The sequence below is a fragment of the Molossus molossus genome, unplaced genomic scaffold, assembly GCF_014108415.1.
Source record: "Molossus molossus isolate mMolMol1 unplaced genomic scaffold, mMolMol1.p scaffold_m16_p_18, whole genome shotgun sequence".
Taxonomy (NCBI): Eukaryota; Metazoa; Chordata; class Mammalia; order Chiroptera; family Molossidae; genus Molossus; species Molossus molossus.
The window spans coordinates 52672770-52695792 of record NW_023425353.1 but is presented as its reverse complement, the minus strand read 5'-3'; the positions used below and the strand labels follow the sequence as shown (position 1 = coordinate 52695792).

Genomic DNA, 23023 nt, shown 5'->3' with positions numbered 1-23023 from the left:
TGACTGGCTCCTCCTTGTGGCCACAATAAAGTTTTTGCCAACAATTTGCTGCCTACATATGTCCTCAGAATTTCTCTTCCGGAACGCCTGAGCAATCCTTGGGTCACATCCCATCCTTGAACCAGTCAGTGTGGCCAGGGGATGGAATTACGTGGGCAGAACCACATGTTCCTAGAATCACAGTGCAGTTGGCTTCCCCGAAATAGCTGGGGAGTTAAGTGGGTGGTGTGGATACTGAATAGTAACGAGGGTAGTGAGATAACAGGAGGAGGGAGAACAGATGTGAGTGAGCAGTGGCTAGGGCTGCTACGTTCTCAGTTTAGCTTTTCTGAATATTCTATTTTTTTTCTTTTCTTTTTTAATCCTCACCCAAGGACATTTTTGCATGTATCTTCAGATAGAGTGGGAGGGAGAGGGGCAGAAGAGACAGAGAGAAACATCAATGTGAGAGAGACACATTAAGTAGTTGCCACCCACACGACCCCAACCAGGGCCGGGAACAAACCGCAACCGAGGTACGTGCCCTTAGTGGGAACTGAACCCGGGATTCTCCGGTCCACGGGCTGATGCTCTAACCACTGAATCAAACTGGCCAGGGCTGAATATTCTATGTCAAAGATCTGCCACTGACATGGGTATTTTCTCACTACGTACCTTCTAAATGAATGTCTCCTCGGGCAGCAACTTTCTGGCCACTCACCATTCCGAACTGTCATCATCTGAGTCGCCAGGCTCTTGCCCCCAAACCCTGTCCTCCTTTAAACAGACACCAAACACCTCCGAGTACTTCCTCCCTAACGTGGAGCTACGTCGTGGAACCTGCCCTGTTGTCCGGTCATCCACACTGGCACGCTGAGCTCACTTTCCCCCACGGCTGTCTGCTTCCAGTTCACATGGGCAGAACTTTGCCAGCAGAACTTCCATGAGGCCACGTTAACAAACGCTTCTTCGGGTGCCACCTTTCTGTGCCTGTCGTGCACCTCGCTCAATATTTATTTTGGGGGGCTGTGCTTTGGAAATAGCAATGGAGAGATGAATTGCCTAAAGCATTTCTTTGCTTGGCCACGAGTGGGTAAATACATCAAATTAAAAACCCAGCCAAGCCCGGCTGGTGTGGCTCATTGACCCATGCAGCAAGAGGTCACCGGTTCAATTCCTGGTCAGGGCACATGCCCAGGTCATGGGCCAAATCCCCGGGGGGGCATGCAGGAGGCGGCCAATCGATGTTCTCTCATCGATTTTTCTCTCTCTCTCCCTCTCCCTTCCTCTCTCGCAATAAACGTGCTGCTTTCAAAAGGGCTGAGGGTGCATGCAGATGGCGCTCACTGATGGCAGAGAGGAATTTAAACGCTCTGTATACCATTCCTGTTATATTTTTTAAACCCTGTAAACCTATTCTTCTTGTTATGTTGACTGTGGTGTCAACTCTCTTATGCGCTGCATGTGGCTTTGTTTCTGTATTTTCCTTCTTTCTTAGGAGAAAAATTAATGCAAACCCAGTTTAACATGTACAGCTTCATCTGAGTAGAGACTCGTTTTGTTGTCTAAAAACCTGCACTTAAAAATTATTCTCTGAACAAAGTCTCTCGGTAGTCAAAAGAGGAAATAATAATTTCCTTTCAGTTAAAAATAAATGCTGTTTTTTGTTTTGTGTTGTGTTTTGGTGAACTCTCAGGGCAACACAAAGGATCATGCTTGTGAAAAACCACCAATAAGGACGAGACAGCAAGGACCCTGCATGGACAGGCAAGTCATTGTTCTCTTGGAACAGGTCTGTTTGGTGCTACCGGTTCAAGAAAGACCTACAGTTGTAGTCTATTTGGAAGATATTCCAAAGTGGTTTATGGAACTTTTTACCCCAGAAGTTACTTCCTATTAATGCAGGCATGATTACAGGAATCACACACGCATGTGGGGGAAGTGAGGGAGAGAGTGAGAGAGAGAGACAGACAGACAAACATAAAAGCAGGCTTCTTTCCTTTTTTTAATCCTCACCCGAGGATATTTTTCTGTTTATATTCTGAAAAAGTAGGAGGGAGGGAGAGAGAGACAGACAGAGAGAAACATCGATGTGATAGAGCCACATCGGCTGGTTGCCTCCTGCACGACCCCAACCAGGGCCGGGGACGAACCACAACCGAGGTACGTGCCCTTGACCATAACTGAACCTGTGACTCACTGGCCCGAAGGCCGACGCTCTAACCACTGAGCACACTGGCCAGGGCCAGGCTTCTTTCTTTATGACTGTTCCAGAAACAGATCTCTGTAAGTAATAGATAGATTTTCTGCCTTTGTGGACTTGACTGCAGTGTAAAGTACTTAAAAAACCCCCCAGAGCACATGGCAGATGAACACGCCTCTGGAGTGTGAGGAGCAGAGCAGAACACACACACTCTGCTGAGTTATTTCAGCTTTTCCTGCAAAATGAGCGAGCCAGAGGCTGTCCCGGGGTGACCGGGAACAAGCTCCAGAAAGATCGCAGCCCAGTCACGTCGCTCCAGCCCAACTTGCACCACTTGCTAAATGTTGGATTCAGAGTGACCTCCTGTGTCCCCAACACCCACCCACTCCCACACATCTGAACCCTGCACCACCTCTCGTTTGCAGCGCTCCCTGCCCACAACCTCCCTGGACCCACAACTCCAGAGCATTCTTCACTGTTTCCTTCAAAGGTCTGGGTGGGTGTTACTAGACACCAAAGCAACCCCACTCTCCTCCCGAGGGTGAACAGAAGATAGGGGATTCGGATCCGATAAACAGGAGGGCCAACACAACACACAACAGGAAGAAACAGCTCTGTGAGTCAGGAGCAGAGGTCACGGGGGTCACGTCTTCAGGGTGAGAATGCAGCTGAAACTTCACTGCCATCAACTCGACTAACGTTTCTGTGGTTTTTTGTTTTTCAAAAGAAGCTCACGTTGAAAAGTCACCCGAGATACACTGCTGTGCAAGAACCGCCCTGCCTGAAAACACTTCCCCTAAGTGCACATCTGCCTCGGACTGCATTCTTCCCGCCGTCCGGTAGTACCTAGTGACAGTGTGGCAAGGGATTAGTGCTGGAGCTGGACGCTGCAGGGGTCTGGTCCGGTATTTCCCACAAAATATGGTACACGTGTCACTGTGGTCAGCCAGATGATTTTAAGGTAAACATGCAACTATTTAGTCTTTTAATGGTTATGCACTGATTTTAATATGTATTAGAAAAAAAAAAATACCATGAGTACATCAGTCATTGGACTCCAGCACCACTTAGGACAAACTCAGTACCAAACTCCAAGACTAGTGTCTCATGAGATGCTCTCTGGGCCTACTGATTAGCATGTGAGAATCACGGACGTCACTGACCCCCCGAGTTGGGGAGATGGATCTCTCCTACACCCTGGCCTGGTGGCCATGGACAAGTGTCCCCTAGCAGTATCATACCTGGACAGTCCTGAGAGGATGAAGGACAGCACCCCACCTCGGGTTTCAGCCATAGGTCTTCCTCAAATCAATACAACATTATCCAAGGTTTTTGAAACATTTAATCAAAAAACAAAATCTGACATTTTCAAAGTTAGGTTTACAAACTTGACACATTCTTAATATTAGCATTTTATCCATTTATACATTGTCTAAGAAAATAATAATAAGGTCTATCAAGACATTAACAAGATCTTTAAGAGCTGTCATTATAACCTGTAACAAGTATCCCGTTTAATTGTAACAAACCACTGTGAGCAAAATTTAACTAAGTATATAAAAACATTAGTTAAATACAATTCTCTGGAAATATACATTATACCTACAGCTGTTTTTACAGTGAGATTCTCCCCCCAACCCCAATAATTCTCAAAACGGCTAATCACTGTGCGGTCCTGGATCTCCAAGCTATAAAACTGAAATATGTGTTCCCAGCATAGCAGATGGTGACCAGGAAGGCGAAGAACTGGAGAAACAAAGCACAATAGAAATGGGGTTCAGGGCACATTCTAATCAGCGACAGCTCTCACTTCACCTGCGCTGACTCGTGTGCTCACAGTGGCCCTAGACGCTGTCTCATCTGAAGCTGCTTTATTGGTTCAATTACCTTCCTTCGGAAACGATTTCTGGCTCTCTTTCATTTTTTGGAGCATCGCTGGGAAGTCTATAGTTTAGCTCGAATAACCCGGGGGTATTCACTTCAGGGGTGAACATGGTTGTGTGCATCTGAGAAAAGCACGTATATTTCTAACTTAGTACAGTAGTTCCCCCTTGTCTGCAGGGGATACATTCCAAGATCCCCAATGGGCACCTGAAACCTATATTGGGATGGTACCAAACCCAATATATACTGTGTTCTTTCCTATACCGACATACCTATGATAAAGTTTAATTTATAAATTAGGCACAGTAAGAGATTAATAATAACTAATAATAAAATAGGACAGTTATAACAAAATACTGTAATACAAGTTACGTGAATGTGGTCTCTCTCTGATACCCTAACTGATAACCAAGAAGGCTACTAAGTGCTAAGGGACGGGGAGCCTATACTTAGATACGAGGGGCAAAGGGATGATTCACGGCCCAGGCAGGAGCGGTGCAAGAGTTCATCATGATACTCAGAATGTATGCAATTTAAAACTTACGAATTGTTTATTTCTAGAATTTTCCATTTAATGTTTTTTGGACCTCGGTTTACCGCAGGTAACAAACTTCAGAAAGCAAAACCACAGAGAATGGGGACTACGGTGTAGGCAATTTTAGACCAGGGCTTAACCTCACATTGCTACAGGGCCAGTTAACATAAATGAGTCAGATGGGCAGGGGGAAGCGCTGAGCCCGTCTGGGGTGTGGGGTGTGAATGGTGAGCTGGAAAACACAGGCCCCTCCTATGGAGCAACCGCCACCCAGTCCAGCTGATGCTTGCTGTGCTGAACTTGAGCCCAGCGCTGCCAAAGCTTGGGGTTCTAAATCTCGTGCACCCCCATGCTCTCTACCTTTCTTTACACAGTGGTTTTGAAATATAAGTAAAGAATATAATGAATCCCCATGCGCCATCGGTCAGCCTTAACATCATCGCTCCGGCATTCCTGTCTGACTGCTCCCTCACCCCTTACCCAACACTTCTTTTGCAGATGGAATCTTTTAGACAAACTTTTAAAATTTGTGTTTGTTTTTTTAATGAGAAAAACAATACATGCTTATGGTTTACACATGCGAAGGTACAGGAGCATAGTAATTAAAAAGGAGAAGGCCCTCCTTCCACACTCATCGTCTCCTCAGAGGCCCTGGAAGGAACCCTCTGGGGGGGTTTCCTGAGCACACTCAGTGCATCCACACACATTCCCCTCAAACACACGAACAGAACCCACGTGCGCTCCTTGTCTGCGGCTCGCCCACCTACACTGCAGCCGGGACAACTGTTCTTAGAAGGCCTCACGTTCATTTCCTCCTCAAACCCTCCCTCAAACCCTTCGCCGGCCACCGCCCGCTCTGGAGCTCCGCCTGCCGCCTCCCTGCGCTCGGCCACCAGAGGCGCACCGGTGAGCCTCCAGCCGATGCCCCGACGGCCACTGTCCTAGCGCAGGTGGCGCTTTCTCTGCGGGACGGCTTCGCCCTGCCCCGTCCCCAGAGGGCCTGGGCGGAAGGAGGGGACCGTGGGGTGAGGGGCTCACTCACCGAGGAGGCTGCCCAGCTGTTGAAGTTGTGGCTGTCTCTCTCTGGGGACACGGAGGACGCGTCCACAATCGCGGCCGAGAGGTACAAGACGAAGGCACTGCCGTTAAAGCACAGCCCCTGGGGAGACACGGGCCGGGGTTTAGGCAGCGTGGGGAGGTCTGCGCACCCCGGAACCTCAGAACGGGGCAGAGCTGTACCCTGGGTGTGGTAAGAAGCTCCTCTGGACGCTTTGGGGAGGGCAGGGGACAAGGGCTCTGAGAAGGCAGCCACCCTGTTTGGGGCGGAGGGGGCTTTTGTGCCATCTCAGCCACCGCACACCCAGGCACCCCTACTTCTCCCCCCCACACCCAGCCCCTCCTTTCCCTCCATTTGCTCTCGATCCCTGTTTCCTCCAGTGTCAGCCTTGGTGGCACACTGGCTGAGGAAGGAAGACTGCGGAGGTGCCACCAGGGAGAAGCGCCTCAGCCGGGCCCCCGGGGCTGCACCTTCGGCACCCGCCCTGGCAGAGAGCTGGAGCCAGCTTCCCCAGAGCAGCCCCCCGATTCCTGACCCCCCACTGTAGGCAGGGAGGGGCACTTCGGTAAGTCCTCCTGCACTGGATTCTTAACAGTGAGAAGGAGATTATACACATTAACAGAGCCCTTCGGGAACTAATCTCATCCATGGCTTCACCTTATTCCTATTCTTAGAGACGGGAGACAGGTCAATCCAAGTAGGTGTCTGGTTTTCGGTTACATTTAAGCTCTAGGAAACCATCATCTGAAATGTGCAAAGCTTGGTCTTTTCTGAACAAGAGTGGGGGGAGGGGCAAAATCAATGCTTCAGGCAAGTTAGAAGGGGGGTGATTCTCCAGGAGTAGGCCCCCTAAGGTCTAACATCTGTCCCTCAGTAATTCAGACACAGGGATGCATAGGGAAAAGGGGAGGAGGCAGTATCTTATTCTTCTCAGAGAAAAAAAAGGCACACAGAATTTTCCAGAGCCAGGCGCAGCACTGAGATGGGCAGCGTGTCCCCGTTCCCACCTCTGCGCTTTGCTCACGCTGTTCCTGGGTTAGGGTGACCCGCCTGTAAGAGGAGGTCAGTCCCAGGGTTCAGGCCACCCAGGATGCTCATCTGCCATTAGAAAAGGGGCCCCAGAAAGCTCTGATTTCTCTGGATGACTCAGTAGCTTGTGGGTTGTGGGTATTTTTTGGGGGGTGGGGTGGGGTCCAGGAACACATGTGTGCATTTTTTAAAAGCTTTACTTTAAAAGAAAAATTGCACATTACCTCTTGAGTTTTACTCATTTGCTATGTGCCAAGTAAAGGACTCCCCACCGTCTTTAAGATGCAGGACCAGTTACATGTGGTTCCCTCTCAGGAATGGAAAACGTTAGTTTTCATTTTGCACCCTTTTACAGGTGGGGGTTAAACTTATTTTTCCTTTTTTCTTTTTATCCTCACCCGAGGACATTTTTCCATTTTTTGTTCAGATAAAGTGGGAGGGAGAGAGAGGAAGAGAGAAAGAGAGAAAGAAACATTGACGTGAAAGGGACACATCGAGTGGCTGCCTCCTACGTGACCCAACCAGGGCCAGGGACAAACTGCAATGGTGGTATGTGCCCTTAGTGAGAACCGAACCTGGGTCTCTCTGGACCGCAGGCCGACGCTCTAACTGCTGAGCCAAACCGGCCAAGGCAACTTATTTTTTCTTTAGTAAAATAGTCATATATTACTTTTGAGACATTAAAATACTTAAAAAAAAAAAAAAAAGTAATGAATGTTCCTTGTGCCCCCCCAAAATCCAGTTCTAGGCAGACCAATGTGGAGTAAAAAGCCAGTACCTCTCTGTCTACCTCAACCCTGCCTCTGAGGTACAGGCAAACACTCACTTTCACAAAAACGGAGCCATATAGTTATGCAACCTTTTTTCTCTTTTTTTCATTTAAAAAGATACCAAGGGCATCTTTCATGTCAGTCCAGACAGACTGACCTCATTTCTTGTCACGGCACTAACACCTCAGAGTGTAACTTTCCCCCATGGACAGGCATTCTGGTGTTCCTAGTGTTTCCAGGATGATAAACACTACTGTAAGGAACATCTCCGGACATGTACTTTGGGGCACCATGCATGTCCCGTCCCCGTAAAAGGAATCAGGATGAACGAGAGAACATCAAAGAGAGCTCCACCTGGCCAGAATGCCTTGACATATCGACACAGGTCGTGGGTCTTGTCCCTGTAGCCACATGGGTGAAGGGGCCAAAGAGAAAATGGGAGAAGACTCCCCAAGGATATGACTTGTGAACTCCCGGAGAATATGACCCTGTCTCTTATTAACCGTGGCCCAATCCAGTTTTCTAAGGGAATGAGAAACTCCGATTTCCCTCAGAGCAAAGTGGGGTAAGGGGGGGTAGAGAGGTAAGTCAGAGGTAGAGGCCTTCTCCATACACCACCCCACTGGAGGCCGTGATGGTTTATCTCGTCCAGTCAGTGGAAGACCTGGGTAGAACAAAAAAGTGGACCCTCCTGTGAGTCAAGAGGGAACTGCTCCTGCTTGAATGCTCTGAGCTGGGACATCAGTCTTTTTTCCTGACCTTGAACTTGAAAGGAAACATTGGGTCTTCTTGAGTCTTGAGCCTTCCAGCTTTTGGACTAGTTTACTTACACCATCAGCTCTTCTGGGTCTCCAGATCTTGGGACTTCTCCGACTCCATAGTCATATGAACCAGTTCTTTATAATAAATCTCTCTGTATACTATATACACAGCCCGTGACTTTTGCTTGCTTAGAGAACCCTGACTACTACAGCGTTTGGTACCATGAGTGGGGTAGAAAGATTTTGGAACCAGGAGTGGAGTGCAACTGTGATAAATACCAAAACCGCTCTGGCCTGTTTGCTCAGTGGTTAGAGCATTGGCCTGCAGACCGAAGGGTCTCGGGTTTGATTCCTGGTCAAGGGCACATATCTGGGCTGCAGGTTCAACCCCCGGCCCCAGTCGCGGTCATGCGGAAGGCAACCAGTCGATGTGTCTCTCTCTCTCTCTCTCTCTCTCTCTCTCTCTCCCTCCCTCTCTTCCACTCTATCTAAAAACCGATGGAAAAATATATACTTAGGTGAGGATTAACAACAACAACAACAAAAATATATAGATATAAATAAACACCCCAAACTATGGAATGGCTTTGGGGCAGAGAATGGGAGAGGTGCATGATGGGAACGTGAACACTAACAGCGCGTCTGGTGAGGTCGAAACAAAGACAGGAAAGCTGGAGAGAGAGCTCCCATCTTCTTAGAAAACACACAAACAGTCAGAAACAGAATGTTGGTGAAAACACGGGTGTGCAAGGTGACTCTGCCGAGGGCCCAGACAGAAGTGAGGGACATGTTCCCAGAGCCTGGAGGAAAGGTATTCCTCGTAATAAAGTGGAAAAGGACTTGCCAAACGGTGTTCTAGTGTTTCATGGAAAGTAGAACTTGCAAGCTATGAATGTGGATCTTTAACAGAGGAATTTTTAAATTGAACTTATTGGGGTGACACTGATTAATAAAATCATAGAGGTTTCAGGTGTACAATGCTATAGTACATCATCTTTATCTTGTATTGGGTGGTCACCACCCCAATCAAGTCTCCTTCCATCACTGTTAATCCCCTATTACCTTATAGCACAGGACATTAAAACTTTTTTTTCTTTTCTTTTTCTTTATCGATTTGAGAGAGAGAGGAAGGCAGAGGAAGAGAGAAATAGAAACATCGATGAGAGAGAACATCGACCAGCCGCCTCCTGCATGCCCCCCACTGGGGATCTGGTCCACAGCCTGGTCATGTGCCCTGACTAGAAATGCAACTGGCGACTTCTTGGTGCATGGGTCGTCGCTCAACCACTGAGCCACACTGGCCGGGCTAGCACAGGAAATTTTTTTTTTTTTTTTTTTCTTTTTTTTTTTTTTTTTTTTTTTTTTTTTTATAGAGTGGGAGGGAGAGGGAGGAAGGGAGAGAGAGAGAGAAACATCGACATGAAGGGACACATCGAGTGGCTGCCACCCGCACGACCAACCAGGGCCGGGGACAAACTGCAACCGAAGTACGTGCCCTTAGCGGGAACCGAACCCGGGTCTCTCAGGACCGCAGGCCGATGCTCTAACCGCTGAGCCAAACCGGCCAGGGCGGAAATTTTTTTTTTTTATCCTCACCCGAGGACATTTTTTTCCATTTTTTGCACAGATAGAGTGGGAGGGAGAGAGAGGAAGAGAGAGAGAGAGAGAAACATCGATGTGAAAGGGACACATCGAGTGGCTGCCACCCGCACGACCAACCAGGGCCGGGGACAAACTGCAACCGAGGTACATGCCCTTAGCGGGAACCGAACCCAGGTCTCTCCGGACCGCAGGCCGACGCTCTAACCGCGGAGCCAAACCGGCCAGGGCTAGCACAGGAAATTTTTAAGTAAAATGTTGGAGTGGCTTGGTTCCTGCTGACTGTTTCCAGTGAAATGAAAAGTTGACCAGAGGACTAAGTTGCACCCTACCTAGTGGGCAGTGGACAAGAAGAACGCCGGCCCCCTTACCACGGTTGTCCAGGGCACCTGGGGTATCCTGGTGTAGGTCATTGTAATGTAGAGGATGAGGAAGAAGACGGTGAGGACCCAGTAAAACACAGCTACAAACATGACCCAGCCGAATGCAGGGACCCGGAAGTATTCGGTTCCAGCGATCAGTGTCCATACCAGCAGTCCCAGAATCTGCGAAATGACCGAGGTCGTGGAAAGGGGGATGGAGGAGAAAGTAAAAGAAAGAAGAGGACAGAGAAAAAAATAATTGCATAGTCAATTACACCTTTCCCCCATAGTCACACATATTCATGACTTACAGACATCAGGGGGACAAACGGACATGCCTACAAAAGCCAGGAGGGTGCAACAGGTGAGCCCAGCAGGCCGGGCAGAGACCACGGCAAACGAGAACGGTGTCTTGTCTTAGGGGCAGTCTCTGCTCCGCTCCAGCCAATTGTGGTGGTTGGTTTTGCTTTTTTTTTCCCCCCAGGAGAACACGGAAACTCAAGTTGCTATATGACAATCTTACTTTTTAAGTGTTGGCACTAATAAGAGTTTTGAAACATCACGAAGGGAAAACAACACACCTCCGCGGCTAGAATTTGCTCACAGCCTGCAGCCGGTCCAGGGAACAAGGCTCAGGGCCCCTGGAGGTGGTCCCTGGGCCGCTCTGCTCCCAGGGCTGAACCCCGAGGGTTCCGCACCTGCCAAGGCGCGCTCCTCACAGGCGGCCTGGGAGCTCTCAGAAGGCAGGATGAGCAGGGGCCCAGCCCAGACAGGGCGCCCAGAGTTTTAACGTAAGCCACACGTTGATCCAGCGACAGTCATCACCGCTTCATCACGGCTGATGAGCAAGGCCAAACCCAAAGCCACATCAGTGTCACCACTGACTAAAGAGAAAAGAAACGGATCTAAATCCTAGACATGTTTAGTCCTGAACAAAGAAGACCCGAGCAAGGCGCATCTCACGTTCTAGCACCTTTCAAGGACCAGACGACTTTATTCCTAAGCCATGAACAGGTTAGACAAAATGAAAGACACATACACCCCGAAAAAATAATACAAAGGAAAAAGTTAGTATCTAAATGATACCCCCAAGAGACAGCATCAGGGGTCCAGGGTGGGTTCTGGTCTCAAGGTCTAGCCTGCAGTGTGACTCAGGACAAATCATTTCTTTCTGTCTTAGCTCCTTTCATGGTATAGGGAGCAATTTTAATCACAAAGCCAGGAGGGTCGCCGTCATCCATTTGTCAGTGACTGAGAGCACCTGAAATGTGACAGCTTCCTGCTGTCAGGCCCAAGGACACAATGGGGCACAAGCACAACTTACAGTCTGGTGGGGAGAGGTGTGTGAATAAATACAGCTATGAAAACAATGCTATAAAGGGAAATGAAGGGTGTGACAAGGGACGATTCCAGGGAGGGTGACCTTATTGGCAGGCATGGGGAGTGTCAGGGAAGGGCACGCTGAAGAGTAAGCTGAAGTCGGAGGGGAGACACATTCTACTAGGCGAAGAACAGCACAAGCAAGTTCTGGAGGAGGGAAGGGGCTTCCGCCTTCTAGACCATGTAAGAGAGTGTAGTAAGTAAGGACATCGGTGCGAAACGTTAGAAAGGTTGGGGAGGGTCAGATGATGTGGGCCCAGGGTGCCGAAGGAGATCCTAAGGGAAGTGGGGAGGTTTTGAGTAAGACACTGATGAGATCGAGTTAAGTTTTCACGCGACCACGCTGGCTGCATGGTGACAAACACACACGGGGGGGGGGGGGTAGGTGTGAGGGTGTCACGATAATCCACGTGAGGGAAGGTAATACACAGTCGGCCATCTGTATCCAAGGTTCCACATCTGCGGATTCCACTGACCGGGGATTGAAAATATTCGGGGGGAAAAGTTTTGTTGATGCTGACGTGTACTCTGTAATTGGACCTATGATGGTTGTGTCTGTACTGAACACGTACAGACTTTTTTCCTTGTCATCGTCCCCAAGCAATCCAGCATAACAACTATTTGCACAGCGTTTACATTGTATTAGGGATCATAAGTAACCTAGACGTGACAAAGTATACGGGAGGATTGTGTAGGTTTTATGTAAATACTGCACAATTTTCTATAAGGCATTTGAGCATCCTTGGATTGTTCTCTCTTCGGGGATCCTGGAACCAGTCCCCTGCAGGTATCAAGGACAGTTGTATCCAAGACCACTGCGATGGCAGTGAATACTGAGAAGTGAGCGAGTTCAAGACAAACTTCAGAAGCAGACAGGACTTTAATCGATTAGATTAGGATACAGCGGAATGGCCCCCAGGTCTCTAGAAAGATTTAGAAAATGGATGAGCACGTCATCTCCTCAACAGGGAGAATAAAACAGGAACAAGTGAAGGGTTGGTCTGAACAACGGTTCACGAGCTCAGTTTGCAACCCACCCAGTCCAAGGTAGCCGGGCCCTCCGGAGAGGGATCAGGGGAGGTGGTGGCTGTAAGGAGATTAGTTCAGGCCCCTGTTGAGGAAGGAAGACGTACTGGGAAGATCAATAAGCCCCCAGACAGGTTTCCAAGGGAAAACGGAGACCGCTCCTGGGGAGAAGCCCACTTCCCTGTCACAGTTTGGCTCTCTGTGCTGGGGAGCAGGGAACAGACTCAAATGTTGGCATTTCCCTCTCTAGAGTCCAAACTGGACATGCTTTCATCTGCTTGATATTGCATATGCATTCCAAAGAATGCTCAGTGAAGGTGTGTTTTTGTGCTTACATCTGTAGCAACAGAATTGACGGGAAGTAAAAATGCACAAAATGGAACAGAACCCCAGAAAGCGCCAAGCCTCACACCTAACGGTTCACCCTCACTGACAGGTATTCTATTCACGTACAGTTGACATGCACTGGATCAGGAAGACGGGGAAGAGACGGAACCCAGCATGGCAGGGTCTGAAACAGCATCGCAGGCTTCTCCATGCAAACAGAAGGGGTCAGCGCAGCCCTTCACTGACGGTCCACACAGCAAAGGTAACCGCTCAGCAAGACGCACTGCAAACGGGGCCAGGGCGTCTCCAGGGGCTGCAAGTGTCTAAGAGCTTCCAGCACAAATTCGTGTCCAGCTAAACAGGCTCAGCTACCAGCTCTTGGCTCCGGGAGAACGTTTTCCATTGTGGTTTTGTTTTGTTTTGTTTTGTTTTTTATCCTCACCAGAGGACATTTTTCCATTTTTTGTTCAGATAGAGTAGGAGGAAGAGAGATAGAGAGAGAGAAAGAGAGAGAAATATCATGTGAAAGGGACACACTGAGTAGTTGCCACCAGCACAACCCAACCAGGGCCGGGGACAAACTGCAACCAAAGTACGTGCCCTTAGTGGGAACCGAACCTGGGTCTCTCTGGACCGCAGGCCGATGCTCTAACTGCTGAGCCAAACCGGCCAGGGCACGTTTTCCATTGTTTTTTGTTTTGTTTTTTACCCTCATCCGAGGACATTTTTCGATATTTTGTTCAGACAGAGTGGGAGGGAGGGAGAGAGAGAAACATCGACGTGAAAGGGGACACATCGAGTGGCTGCCACCCACACGACCAACCAGGGCCGGGGACAAACTGCAACCGACGTACGTGCCCCTAGCTGGAACCGAACCTGGGTCTCTCCAGACCACAGGCCGACGCTCTAACCGCTGAGCCAAACCAGCTAGGGCACGTTTTCCATTGTTAAAAGCAAGCCGGGTCCACTGTCTAGAGATGCTGGTCTAAGGTGCTGGCAGTGGTCACCTACACACAGGGACAAGCTCGTTGAAGAGCCATCTCTCAGGGAGCAGGACCCATGACCCACCAGCAAACACAGCACAAAGAATGCCCCTGTCAAGAAAAGAAATGTTCTACCCAAGTGAATTTCCGAGGTAACCGAAATATCTCAGAAGCATCCTTTCGTCTCTCACTGTAACCGACACTGAGGAAAACCACTCCACCCAAGTGTTATTCACCTCCTGCTTCGTGTGTGTGTTTAAGACAAACTCTAGATCTTAGTTTGCTTGCACTACAAAAATGCTGTTTGTTTTGTTCACCAATAAGTATTTTCTTAGGCTAAGATTCTTCTGAATGGCAAAGCGAAGACGGAAACTTTCCAAAGTGATAAATGCAGGTAAAAATAAACACAGAAGAACATAACATGTATATAAAGTAAGCAAAGAAATGACAACCGCCCTCCACCAGCTGTAAATTCTCAAGAGAAATCAATATACACATTTTATTTCTACCTTAGCTTCTTTCCCTTGCACGTATACCTACCACCTGCACATGCTTTTCTTTCTGCCTTAAAAGCATGGCCACACTGCCCAGGGTGCCCCAAACTTGCTTTCGGTCAGCAATGCCACGGAGGGCTTCCTTCCACGTGGCCACATGCAGATCTGTGCCGATGTTAACAGCTGCTCCTAATTTAACAGTTTTCCACAATTCAGTTACCAGTTCCCTACTGAGAAAAATTTAAGTGGTCTCCTTTATGTCTGTACAAAAATGCCCAGGGAACAGTCTTGTAATAGCCACCTCTGCCTGTCTGAAACCCAGGAGGGGTCCCTGAAGTGGAATTTCTAGGCTATTTTAAGCTTTCGAGGCTCCACCAAAGTGCTCATCAAGAACTTTGTACTAATTTATCCTCCCATCGGGGCAACCACGCTCTTCCCTTCCACCCTGACTACGCTCCCATGTTTTAAAGGATTAAAAACCCAGTCAAGGAAACAGAGAGCTCATGTTTCGTCTTTCACTGCTACTGAAATACAGCACAGAATAAAGTCTACAAATGCTAGGCGAACAACAGCTGTGAGTTTTCCCAAGCCCCACAAACCCCGCAACCAGCACCCACATCAAGAAACAGAAGGTGACCAGCTCGAGGAAGCTTCATCCTCACTTCTGGTTGCTCCTTCCCTCCTCCGGGACAAGAGTCCCCCCGACTTCTCTCATCCGAGATTAGTGTTGCTTATTGTTGAACTTCACATACATGAGACCCTATCACATGTAGTCTTATATTTGGGTTCTTTTACTCAACACTGTGGAATTCATCCATGGCACTGAATGTCATGAATTCGTTCTCTCGGCCACACAGCAACGATGATCCAACAGGAGTGAGCCCTGGAGCCACCTGAAGGGCTTGGGAGACGCAGAGTCCGGGATTCAGCAGGTCGAGGGTGGGATCTGAGCATTTACATTTCTAACAAGCTCCCAGGTGCTGTTGCTGCTGCTGCTGCTGCTGCTGCTGCTGGTCCAGGGGCCACAGATTAACCTGTTAACCGAGCGGGACGTATAAATACGTCAAACGTTGCATACAGTGGAAAGGGAATTCCCCGGTTAACAGGTTAAGAATCACTGGTATGATATTTTCCTTGTTTCAGTTGGCATCTCCCTGAGCAGTGGCAAGGATGGCAGAGCATGTTTTCAAATGCTTATTAGCCACTTCTAGTGCTTTCCTTATGTATTGATAGGTTTTAAAAAAATCACTTTCTTACTGATTTGTAGAAATCAAAGAGGGATGGTAACTAACTCCATGGATGGCAACATTTTCCCCAACCAGCTTTGTTTTGTAACTTCACACTGTTGGCTGCTTTTTCAGCCTTCTTCCATTCCATCAGTTTAGAAAGGTCTTCTTCAACACAAAATATTCTCCCATGTTTTCTTATCGTTTTGCATGTACATTTAGATCTTTCATCCCAGCCTAAATTGAGTTCTACATATGGGGTGAGGAAAGATTAAGTTTATTTTTCCTGCAGATGGTCAATTGATCCGTTGTCACTTATTGGTGACTTCTCACATACCGGGTCACTTTCTGGAATCATGACTCTTCCACTCCTCTGTGCTGAGGGTTGTGCCTATGACTGTAGCGTCCGCATGTGTTTTAGGCTTCTGGGTGAAGATGTCATATTGAGCACATGAATCTAATTTTGCTCACCCTTCTAAAATTACCATGAGAATGGGACAAATAGGAAAGGAGACCCCAGGGACACATTTTTGGAAACTTGGAAAACAAGTGGATGAGGGGTCACTGACTCAGCCACCCTAAGCTGGTTGACAGGAGAGTAAAGAACCAGCCGAGGCTCGCTGCGAAGTCTGAAAAGACCCCGGGACCTGTGGGGCCGGGAGAGAGGGGGTGGGGTGGCTGAAATCCGGAGGGTTTGCGGAAAGCTGTTTGAAAGAGCTCCGTCCTCGTCCTCCACCCGACTCCAAGCTGCCGGGCGACTCCCCCACCCCTGCCATTAGTCTGGATTCCGCAACCTCAGCCCCAGTAACATTTGGGCCAATGATTCTTTCCAGGAGGGCTGTCCTGTCCATGGTAGGACATTTAGCAGCATCCTGGCCTCTACCCATAGACATCCGCAGCAAGCCTCCCCCTCTTGCTCTTAATGACCATCAAAAATGTTTCCAGCCCTGGCCAGTTTGGCTCAGTGGTCAGAGCGTCAGCCTGCGGTCCAGAGAGATCCGGGTTCGGTTCCCGCTAAGGGCACGTACCTCGGTTGCAGTTTGTCCCCGGCCCTGGTTGGGTCGTGCGGGTGGCAACCACTCGATGTGTCCCTTTCACGTCAATGTTTCTCTCTCTCTCTCCCCCTCCCACTCTATCTGAACAAAAAATGGAAAAATGTGCTCGGGTGAGGATTAAAAAAAAAAGTTTCCAGAAATTTCCGAGTGTTGGGAGACAAAAATCACCCCTAAAGAAGGTAAAACAAAATAGAGGGTCTCTAGATTGAACGATGGAGGCCAAAGTTTGAGTATCACATAGAAAACGAGAGGCTTAAATGACTCTTCAATGTGAAGATGACTATTCAGTGTGAAGACGGCCACCCTTCCGACCCCTAACCTTTCCCCTTCTACGGGATTCTCAGAACACTGGCAGCCGCCGCCACCAGCACAGAAGAGAGGACCCGCAGACATTGGCTTTGGGGTTCCCCGACTCAGCCCAGCCAGGTCAATCCAGAGTGAAGTGCAATGCAGACAAGCTATGTGCTGTACTCTTCAAACACAGCCAGACAACCAAGGTTACCAGATCTACTGAAAGAAACGCCTGTAACACAGGGCAGGAGGCTGAGACCAAAACACACACTGGAAGAAAGTAACTTTGAAGAGGGAGGGGGAAAAAAAACATTTAAAAAAATCAGTATCCTCAGGGAGAAGAGATAGCACACTCGCCAAACACAAAAAGGAGGTTCCAAGGAGGACACAAATATCTTGAAAAACAAAATTTGCTTTCAGATAAAAAAACAGGACGGCAGATATGAGAAATGGCATGGAGGTGCTACCTGGTAAGATGGAGAAAAGCGTCTAGAAAAGACCGCAAAAAGACAGACAGATGAAAAAAACAGGAGAGATAAGGTAAGAAAGAGTACAGGCTCAGGAGGTCACATGTCTGATTAATACGTCTCTCTCTCTCTCCTTCCCTCCCTCCCTCCCTATTTCACAAACACAAAACAACCTGGAGGCAAAGTCATGTGAGCACACAGCACTGGAAGGCAGCTGTCTGCCACCCAAGGGAAAAGGCCTCACTGGACACCAACCCTGCTGGCACCTTGACCTCGGACTTCCAATCTCCAGAACTGCGAGAACTAAGTTCCTGTTCTCTGAGCCACCCAGTCTACAGTATCTTGTCATGACAGCCCCAGCTACGGCAGACGGTAACAGGAAGTTCCCAGTTAGCATGTAAAATGGAATCAGAAGAGGGCAGCACACATGTTACTGGTAACTATGAGTGTGAGTAAAGCCGGAGGTGTCTCCCGTGGCTGTCCGGGGAGGGAGACCCCTGGAGGAAGGGGAATGGGGGTGAGAACTGCTGTTTGTGATCAGCCTCTTAGTTCTCCAGGTTTCTGACCACCCTACTGACCTCAGTGGACTCCGAGAATTTTCTGGCTAAGGTCCTTGTCATAATAAATGCTATTTTTGATGCTTTCCAATATTTATACCACTTGCTTCCTTTCTTGTATTAGACAGTGACCATCCTTATTTTATTCTGTTATTGCTCACTTGGATGATTCATGTTGGTATGACGTGTTGGGAATAGCTGAATACCCTTTATCCAGCTAAAGCTTTCTACTGTTCAGTGAACTGCAAGCTTCCTTCTCCCAGCTCCTTCCCAAACAGGGCAAGGGCTTAGCTGAATGCATCATCTGTGTCTCCCTTTTACAGTTAAGTGCAGTACTCCTACCACAGCCAACCCTTTTGATGACCCAGGGTAATCACAGACAGAATATTCCAACTGCTGCCTTGCGCTATGATATGAGATTGCTTGCCCCTCCTCTGAATGGTACCAGCTGTGTTTTTCTTTTTTTTTAAATTGAAAATCATCATCCTGACCGTTTTGGTTCAGCGGTTAGAGTGTCAGCCCGTGGACTGGAGAGTCCTGGGTTCAGTTCCCACTAAGGGCACGTGCCTCCATTGCAGTTCGTCCCCGGCCCTGGTTAGGGTTGTATGTGGGTGGCAACCAGTCGATGTGTCTTTCTTACATTGATGTTTCTCTCTCTTCCCCCCTCTCCCTTCCACTCGATCTGAAGATAAATGCAAAAATGTCCTGGGGTGATGATAAAAAAAATCTAAAAAATAAATAAAAAATGGAAAATCATCAATGGTCACCTCTAGAGGCTCACAGTCGGCTGATTTCATGAGCTCTCCTCTGACCTTTGTGTACACACGCCCATGGACATCTTTATTCTAGTATCCTATGCACTAAGAGTTGTCTTAGATTTTTAAAATCACACCGAAAGACCCCGAGTCTGTCTGTGAAGACTCCATTGAGGTCGAGTCTGTGTGGCCCGTGAGCTTGGTGGCAGCTATCCTGCCACTCGGAGGAATTCCCTGACGGCCGTGCTGAAGGGTCCGTGTGTGAGCTAGCTGCTGAGCGTTCACCACGGGCCCGGGGTCTCCGGGCACAGGAGCAGCAGGAAATGCGACGCTGCCACGCACACAGGCTGCAGATTTCTCTCACTTCAGCCTTGACTGTCACGAGCTCCATTTGTACTTCAGTCTTGAACACAGACAGGTGGCTTCTGACAGTGAACGAGGCTGCCCTAGGAGCACCGTCCCAGCTGGCTTTGCCAGGGCAGCTGCGTGGCCCCAGAGGCGGCCTCTGAAACACCTCACTGGGCTCTAAACCATTTACCACATGAATTCCTTGCAATGAAGTGGCATTGGAAATCAGCTATTGTAGATTTATTCTTAAAAAAATTTTTTTTTCCTTTATTGATTTTAGAGAGAGAGGAAGTAAAAGGGAGAGAGATAGAAACATTGATAAGAGAGAACATCGACTGGCTGCCTCTTGCACACCACCCCCCACTGGGAATCAGGCCCACAACCTGGGCATGTGTCCTGACTGGGAATCAAACCGGCGACCTCTTGGTGCATGGGTCGATGCTCAACCACTGAGCCACACCGGCCAGACTAGATTTACTCTTCTGTGTCCTGCGATGAAGGACCCAAACAGAATTATCATGCCTGGCCACTCTCCTCCGGGCACTGTTTAATATAGCACACACGGGCAACATTCATTCATTCAAAAGTCTTACTCAGTTCTCACTCACTGGTAGTGCAGAAGTGGGGGGAAGGACAGACATGGCCTCTGCCCCTGGAGAAGGCACATCAGTGGATGGACTGTGATAAGTCCTGTGAAAGGAAAGTAGGCTGATGGGAGAATGTCCAGCATAAGGACCCAATCACGTCTGGATGGTCAGAGGATGTTCGAGATTTAAGTAGGTGACTGGGCGTTGCATCTATTTAACAAATATTTATCGAGCACCTACTATGTGCTCAAGCCCCAGGTAATAGTAATAGCATAATATCAATTACAGAGTAAGGAGTGCTTTACATCATTGAACCCCACCTGCCCTCTGAAATGACTTTTATCATGACCATTTTACAGGCCCGGTGAGTTACATAACGCAGTTCAAGCTTCTCACTACCGTGCTACACAACATATCATGCCCCCATCAGTGAACTTTTCTGTGCCTGTTTCTTCAGGACAGGGATAACATGTATTTTCTAAAATCGACATGGTGAGACAATATGCTTTATAAATGAGTTTCTACTGTCACTGGTAATGACAAAAACAGAGTGGTTTGGCAGACCCCAAAACTGCCCTGGAGGAACAGCGGGTACAAAGCTGAAGAAGCAGGTGCTGGAGACAGGGAAGCTGACTCTCGCTGTTTTCTTGCAGTGTTGGGGGTGTAGTACGACCTAGAATGCCCCCCACCATCCCCCTCTCAAGTGCAAGTCTCTGGGCAGAAGTAGGTTCTGGAAGAATTGGCAGATGCCTCCTGCAACAAAGACGGCAGGGACATTGGGCCGCCAGGGACAGCCACCCTCAGGGTAGTACGGGGCTGATCATCACAAGGCCTTCCGATCTCTTGGTCTCTCATAGGGCACCTGGGTTCATTGTAAATAGAGACAAACAGAAAGAAAACGGGGATGGCAGCTAATCCCATTTGCTCTGGTGGTTTAAACACCCAGTTCAGAGAGTGTGCTTCTTTTCACACAATGAGTTGCGAGAAATCCTGGAAGAAAGTTGCTATACCACAGAGGCCAACACAAGATCCATATCAGGTCAGCAAACATGTTCCGAGCCTCTGCTACGTGCCAGACACGGGGCTGGGTGCTCAGGGTTCACAGGTGAGCAAGGCCGGGAGTCCCGACCCTGAGGGACTGACCAGCTGGTGTAAGAGACAAACACAATTCAGCTCCTTCTTCTTCACCAGTGGGTGGACAACTGTGGCCCGTGGCCAATGCAGTCCACTGCCTATTACCTACAGCCCGTGAACACAGCCATGCTCATTCACGTACCTATTATCTATGGCAGCTTTCATGCCACAGTGGCAGAGTACGTGGCCTTTGGCTGCAAAGCCTAAAATATGTACTCTCTGGCCCTTTACGGAAAACACTTAGCCAGTCCTGGCGACCATCGCAATGCTCTCTACACTGAGAAATATATACATACACAAGCATATATAAGTGTACTCACATTTTTGTTTCCTGGGTTCTTTCAAATAAAGCCGACTGTTAATGTAGGGAGCCAGAGAAACTGACAGGACAAAAGCGTGTATCCCTTCCCTGCACCATCAGGGGACCGCAGCATCCTGAAGCTGACTGCTCCCTACACCTGCCGAGCATTTGCTCTCCAGAGTCAAGGGGAATCCCCACGCCAGTCCTCTCCGATCTGTTCAGCAAGCTGCCGACCGGCTCCACTTATCCACTAGAGGGTGGCCAAACCCTGCTTATGAAAGATGAAGGCGCTACAGTCCCTGTTCAGTGGAGGGAGATCAGAGCTGACCATCTGGCTGGATGAGCTCCTACACTGCACACATTCCACAGAGGGGGCAGCACGTGGGAGGATACCCTGGGTCTGGTGCTCGCCCATCAGAACCAGACGCTGCCTAGAGACGGATCTGACAAGCAACGCTGTCGGCTGGCTGAGATAAGGATTCATTAACACGAAAACCTGGAAGGGCGAATTTAATCCACAAGTTCATGGCTTCCACATGCCCCTGCAAGGTTTTCACTGAAGTGTGCTCGATACTCTAGAGGAGGGGCTGTGAGGAGTACTGACCAGGGCAGCCCAGGAGCCTCGGGCTCCGCTGCTTTCTCCAATGAGAACTCTGCCTCTTTGAGCCTCTCCCTGACCAGGGAGGGGCATACCTGAACCACCCGGGGGACTTCTAACCACCTGGTCGTCTTCCTACTTCCACACGGGCCATGAGGCAGGTGCTCCCCCTGGGCGCCCCTGACTCCTCAGGTACCTATAGGAGCCTGGGGGTGCTCCAGTGCAGAACAAAGCTTGAGGCTTAGGTGAAGCTCGTGATTTGTGACTCAACCTTGCTCTTGCTTAGGGCGTCGTATGACATTCTATGATTACATTCAAAAAAAATTTTTTTTTCTTTATTGATTTTAGAGAGAGGAAGGGAGAGGGAGAGAGAGACAGAAACATTGATGAGAGAGAACATCGATTGGCTGCCTCCTGCATGCCCCCCACTGGGGATTTGGCCCACAACCCAGGTACGTGCCCTGACCAGGAATCGAACAGGCGACCTCTTGGTGCATGGGTCAACGATCAACCACTGAGCCACACCGGCCGGGCTATGATCACATTTTATGATCAAGTAGCCCTGCACTGAGACAGTATGCCAGGACCCCAATATTCCCAGCAGGCAGTGGAGTGGAAATCTGCATGCTGGGCTGGTTTTTAAATTTGGCTACAATTCTTTGACACACAACTTGAACATAGGCTCCTCTTGCAAGTAGGGACTTGGTTCTGATAAAGAGCATTGGCAGAAACAATGCATGTGACGTGGGAGGCCAGGTCATAACAAGGACATAGCTTTCTCGATCTTGGATCACGTGCTCTGGGGACGTCCGAGGTCTTGTGGGGAGGCCCCTGTGGAGAGCCTCCCGCCGACAGCCAGCACCTGCTTGCCAGCCAGGTGGGCGATCACCTTGAAGTGGACCCTCCAGTCCCAGTCAAGCCTTAAATGACTGCAGCCCCAGAGGACATCTGACGGATCATCAGGAAAACATCTGAGTGAGAACTGCCCAGCCAGCTTGACTCTGAATTCCTGACCCACAGACACTGCAAGTGATTATGAATGTTTACTGCTGTTTTAATCTAAGTAACAGATGACATACACCAAGTTCCACTCCTTTGGGGCTTGTATCCAAAGGGCACTGTGGTAGGTAGAAAGGACAGAAGACCTAGGTCTGTCACTAACTTGCTGTGTGAACATGGGTTAAGTCATTTCCCCTCTGGGCCTCAGTCTGTACCTCCCTAAAATGGGCACAGCACCATCTAGGTTGCTGCAGGATCTAAAAGGTAATTTGCGATCTGCAAAGATCTAGGTGAGCCCTGACCGGTTTGGCTCAGC

At 48.9% G+C, this 23023-nt stretch overlaps 1 protein-coding gene across 1 annotated transcript in view; it reads right to left on the bottom strand.

Moving 5' to 3' along the window:
* Positions 1 to 3615: 3615 nt before the first annotated feature.
* The window catches only part of CMTM8 (CKLF like MARVEL transmembrane domain containing 8), an 87570-nt gene continuing 68162 nt past the window's right edge, over positions 3616 to 23023 (bottom strand). The window contains exons 2-4 of the mRNA XM_036267226.1: positions 10189 to 10362; positions 5644 to 5760; positions 3616 to 3928 (exon numbers count right to left, since the gene is read on the bottom strand). Coding sequence (XP_036123119.1) covers positions 3845 to 3928; positions 5644 to 5760; positions 10189 to 10362 — 375 coding nt within the window. The 3' untranslated portion in view covers positions 3616 to 3844. The remainder of the gene's footprint in view (positions 3929 to 5643; positions 5761 to 10188; positions 10363 to 23023) is intronic.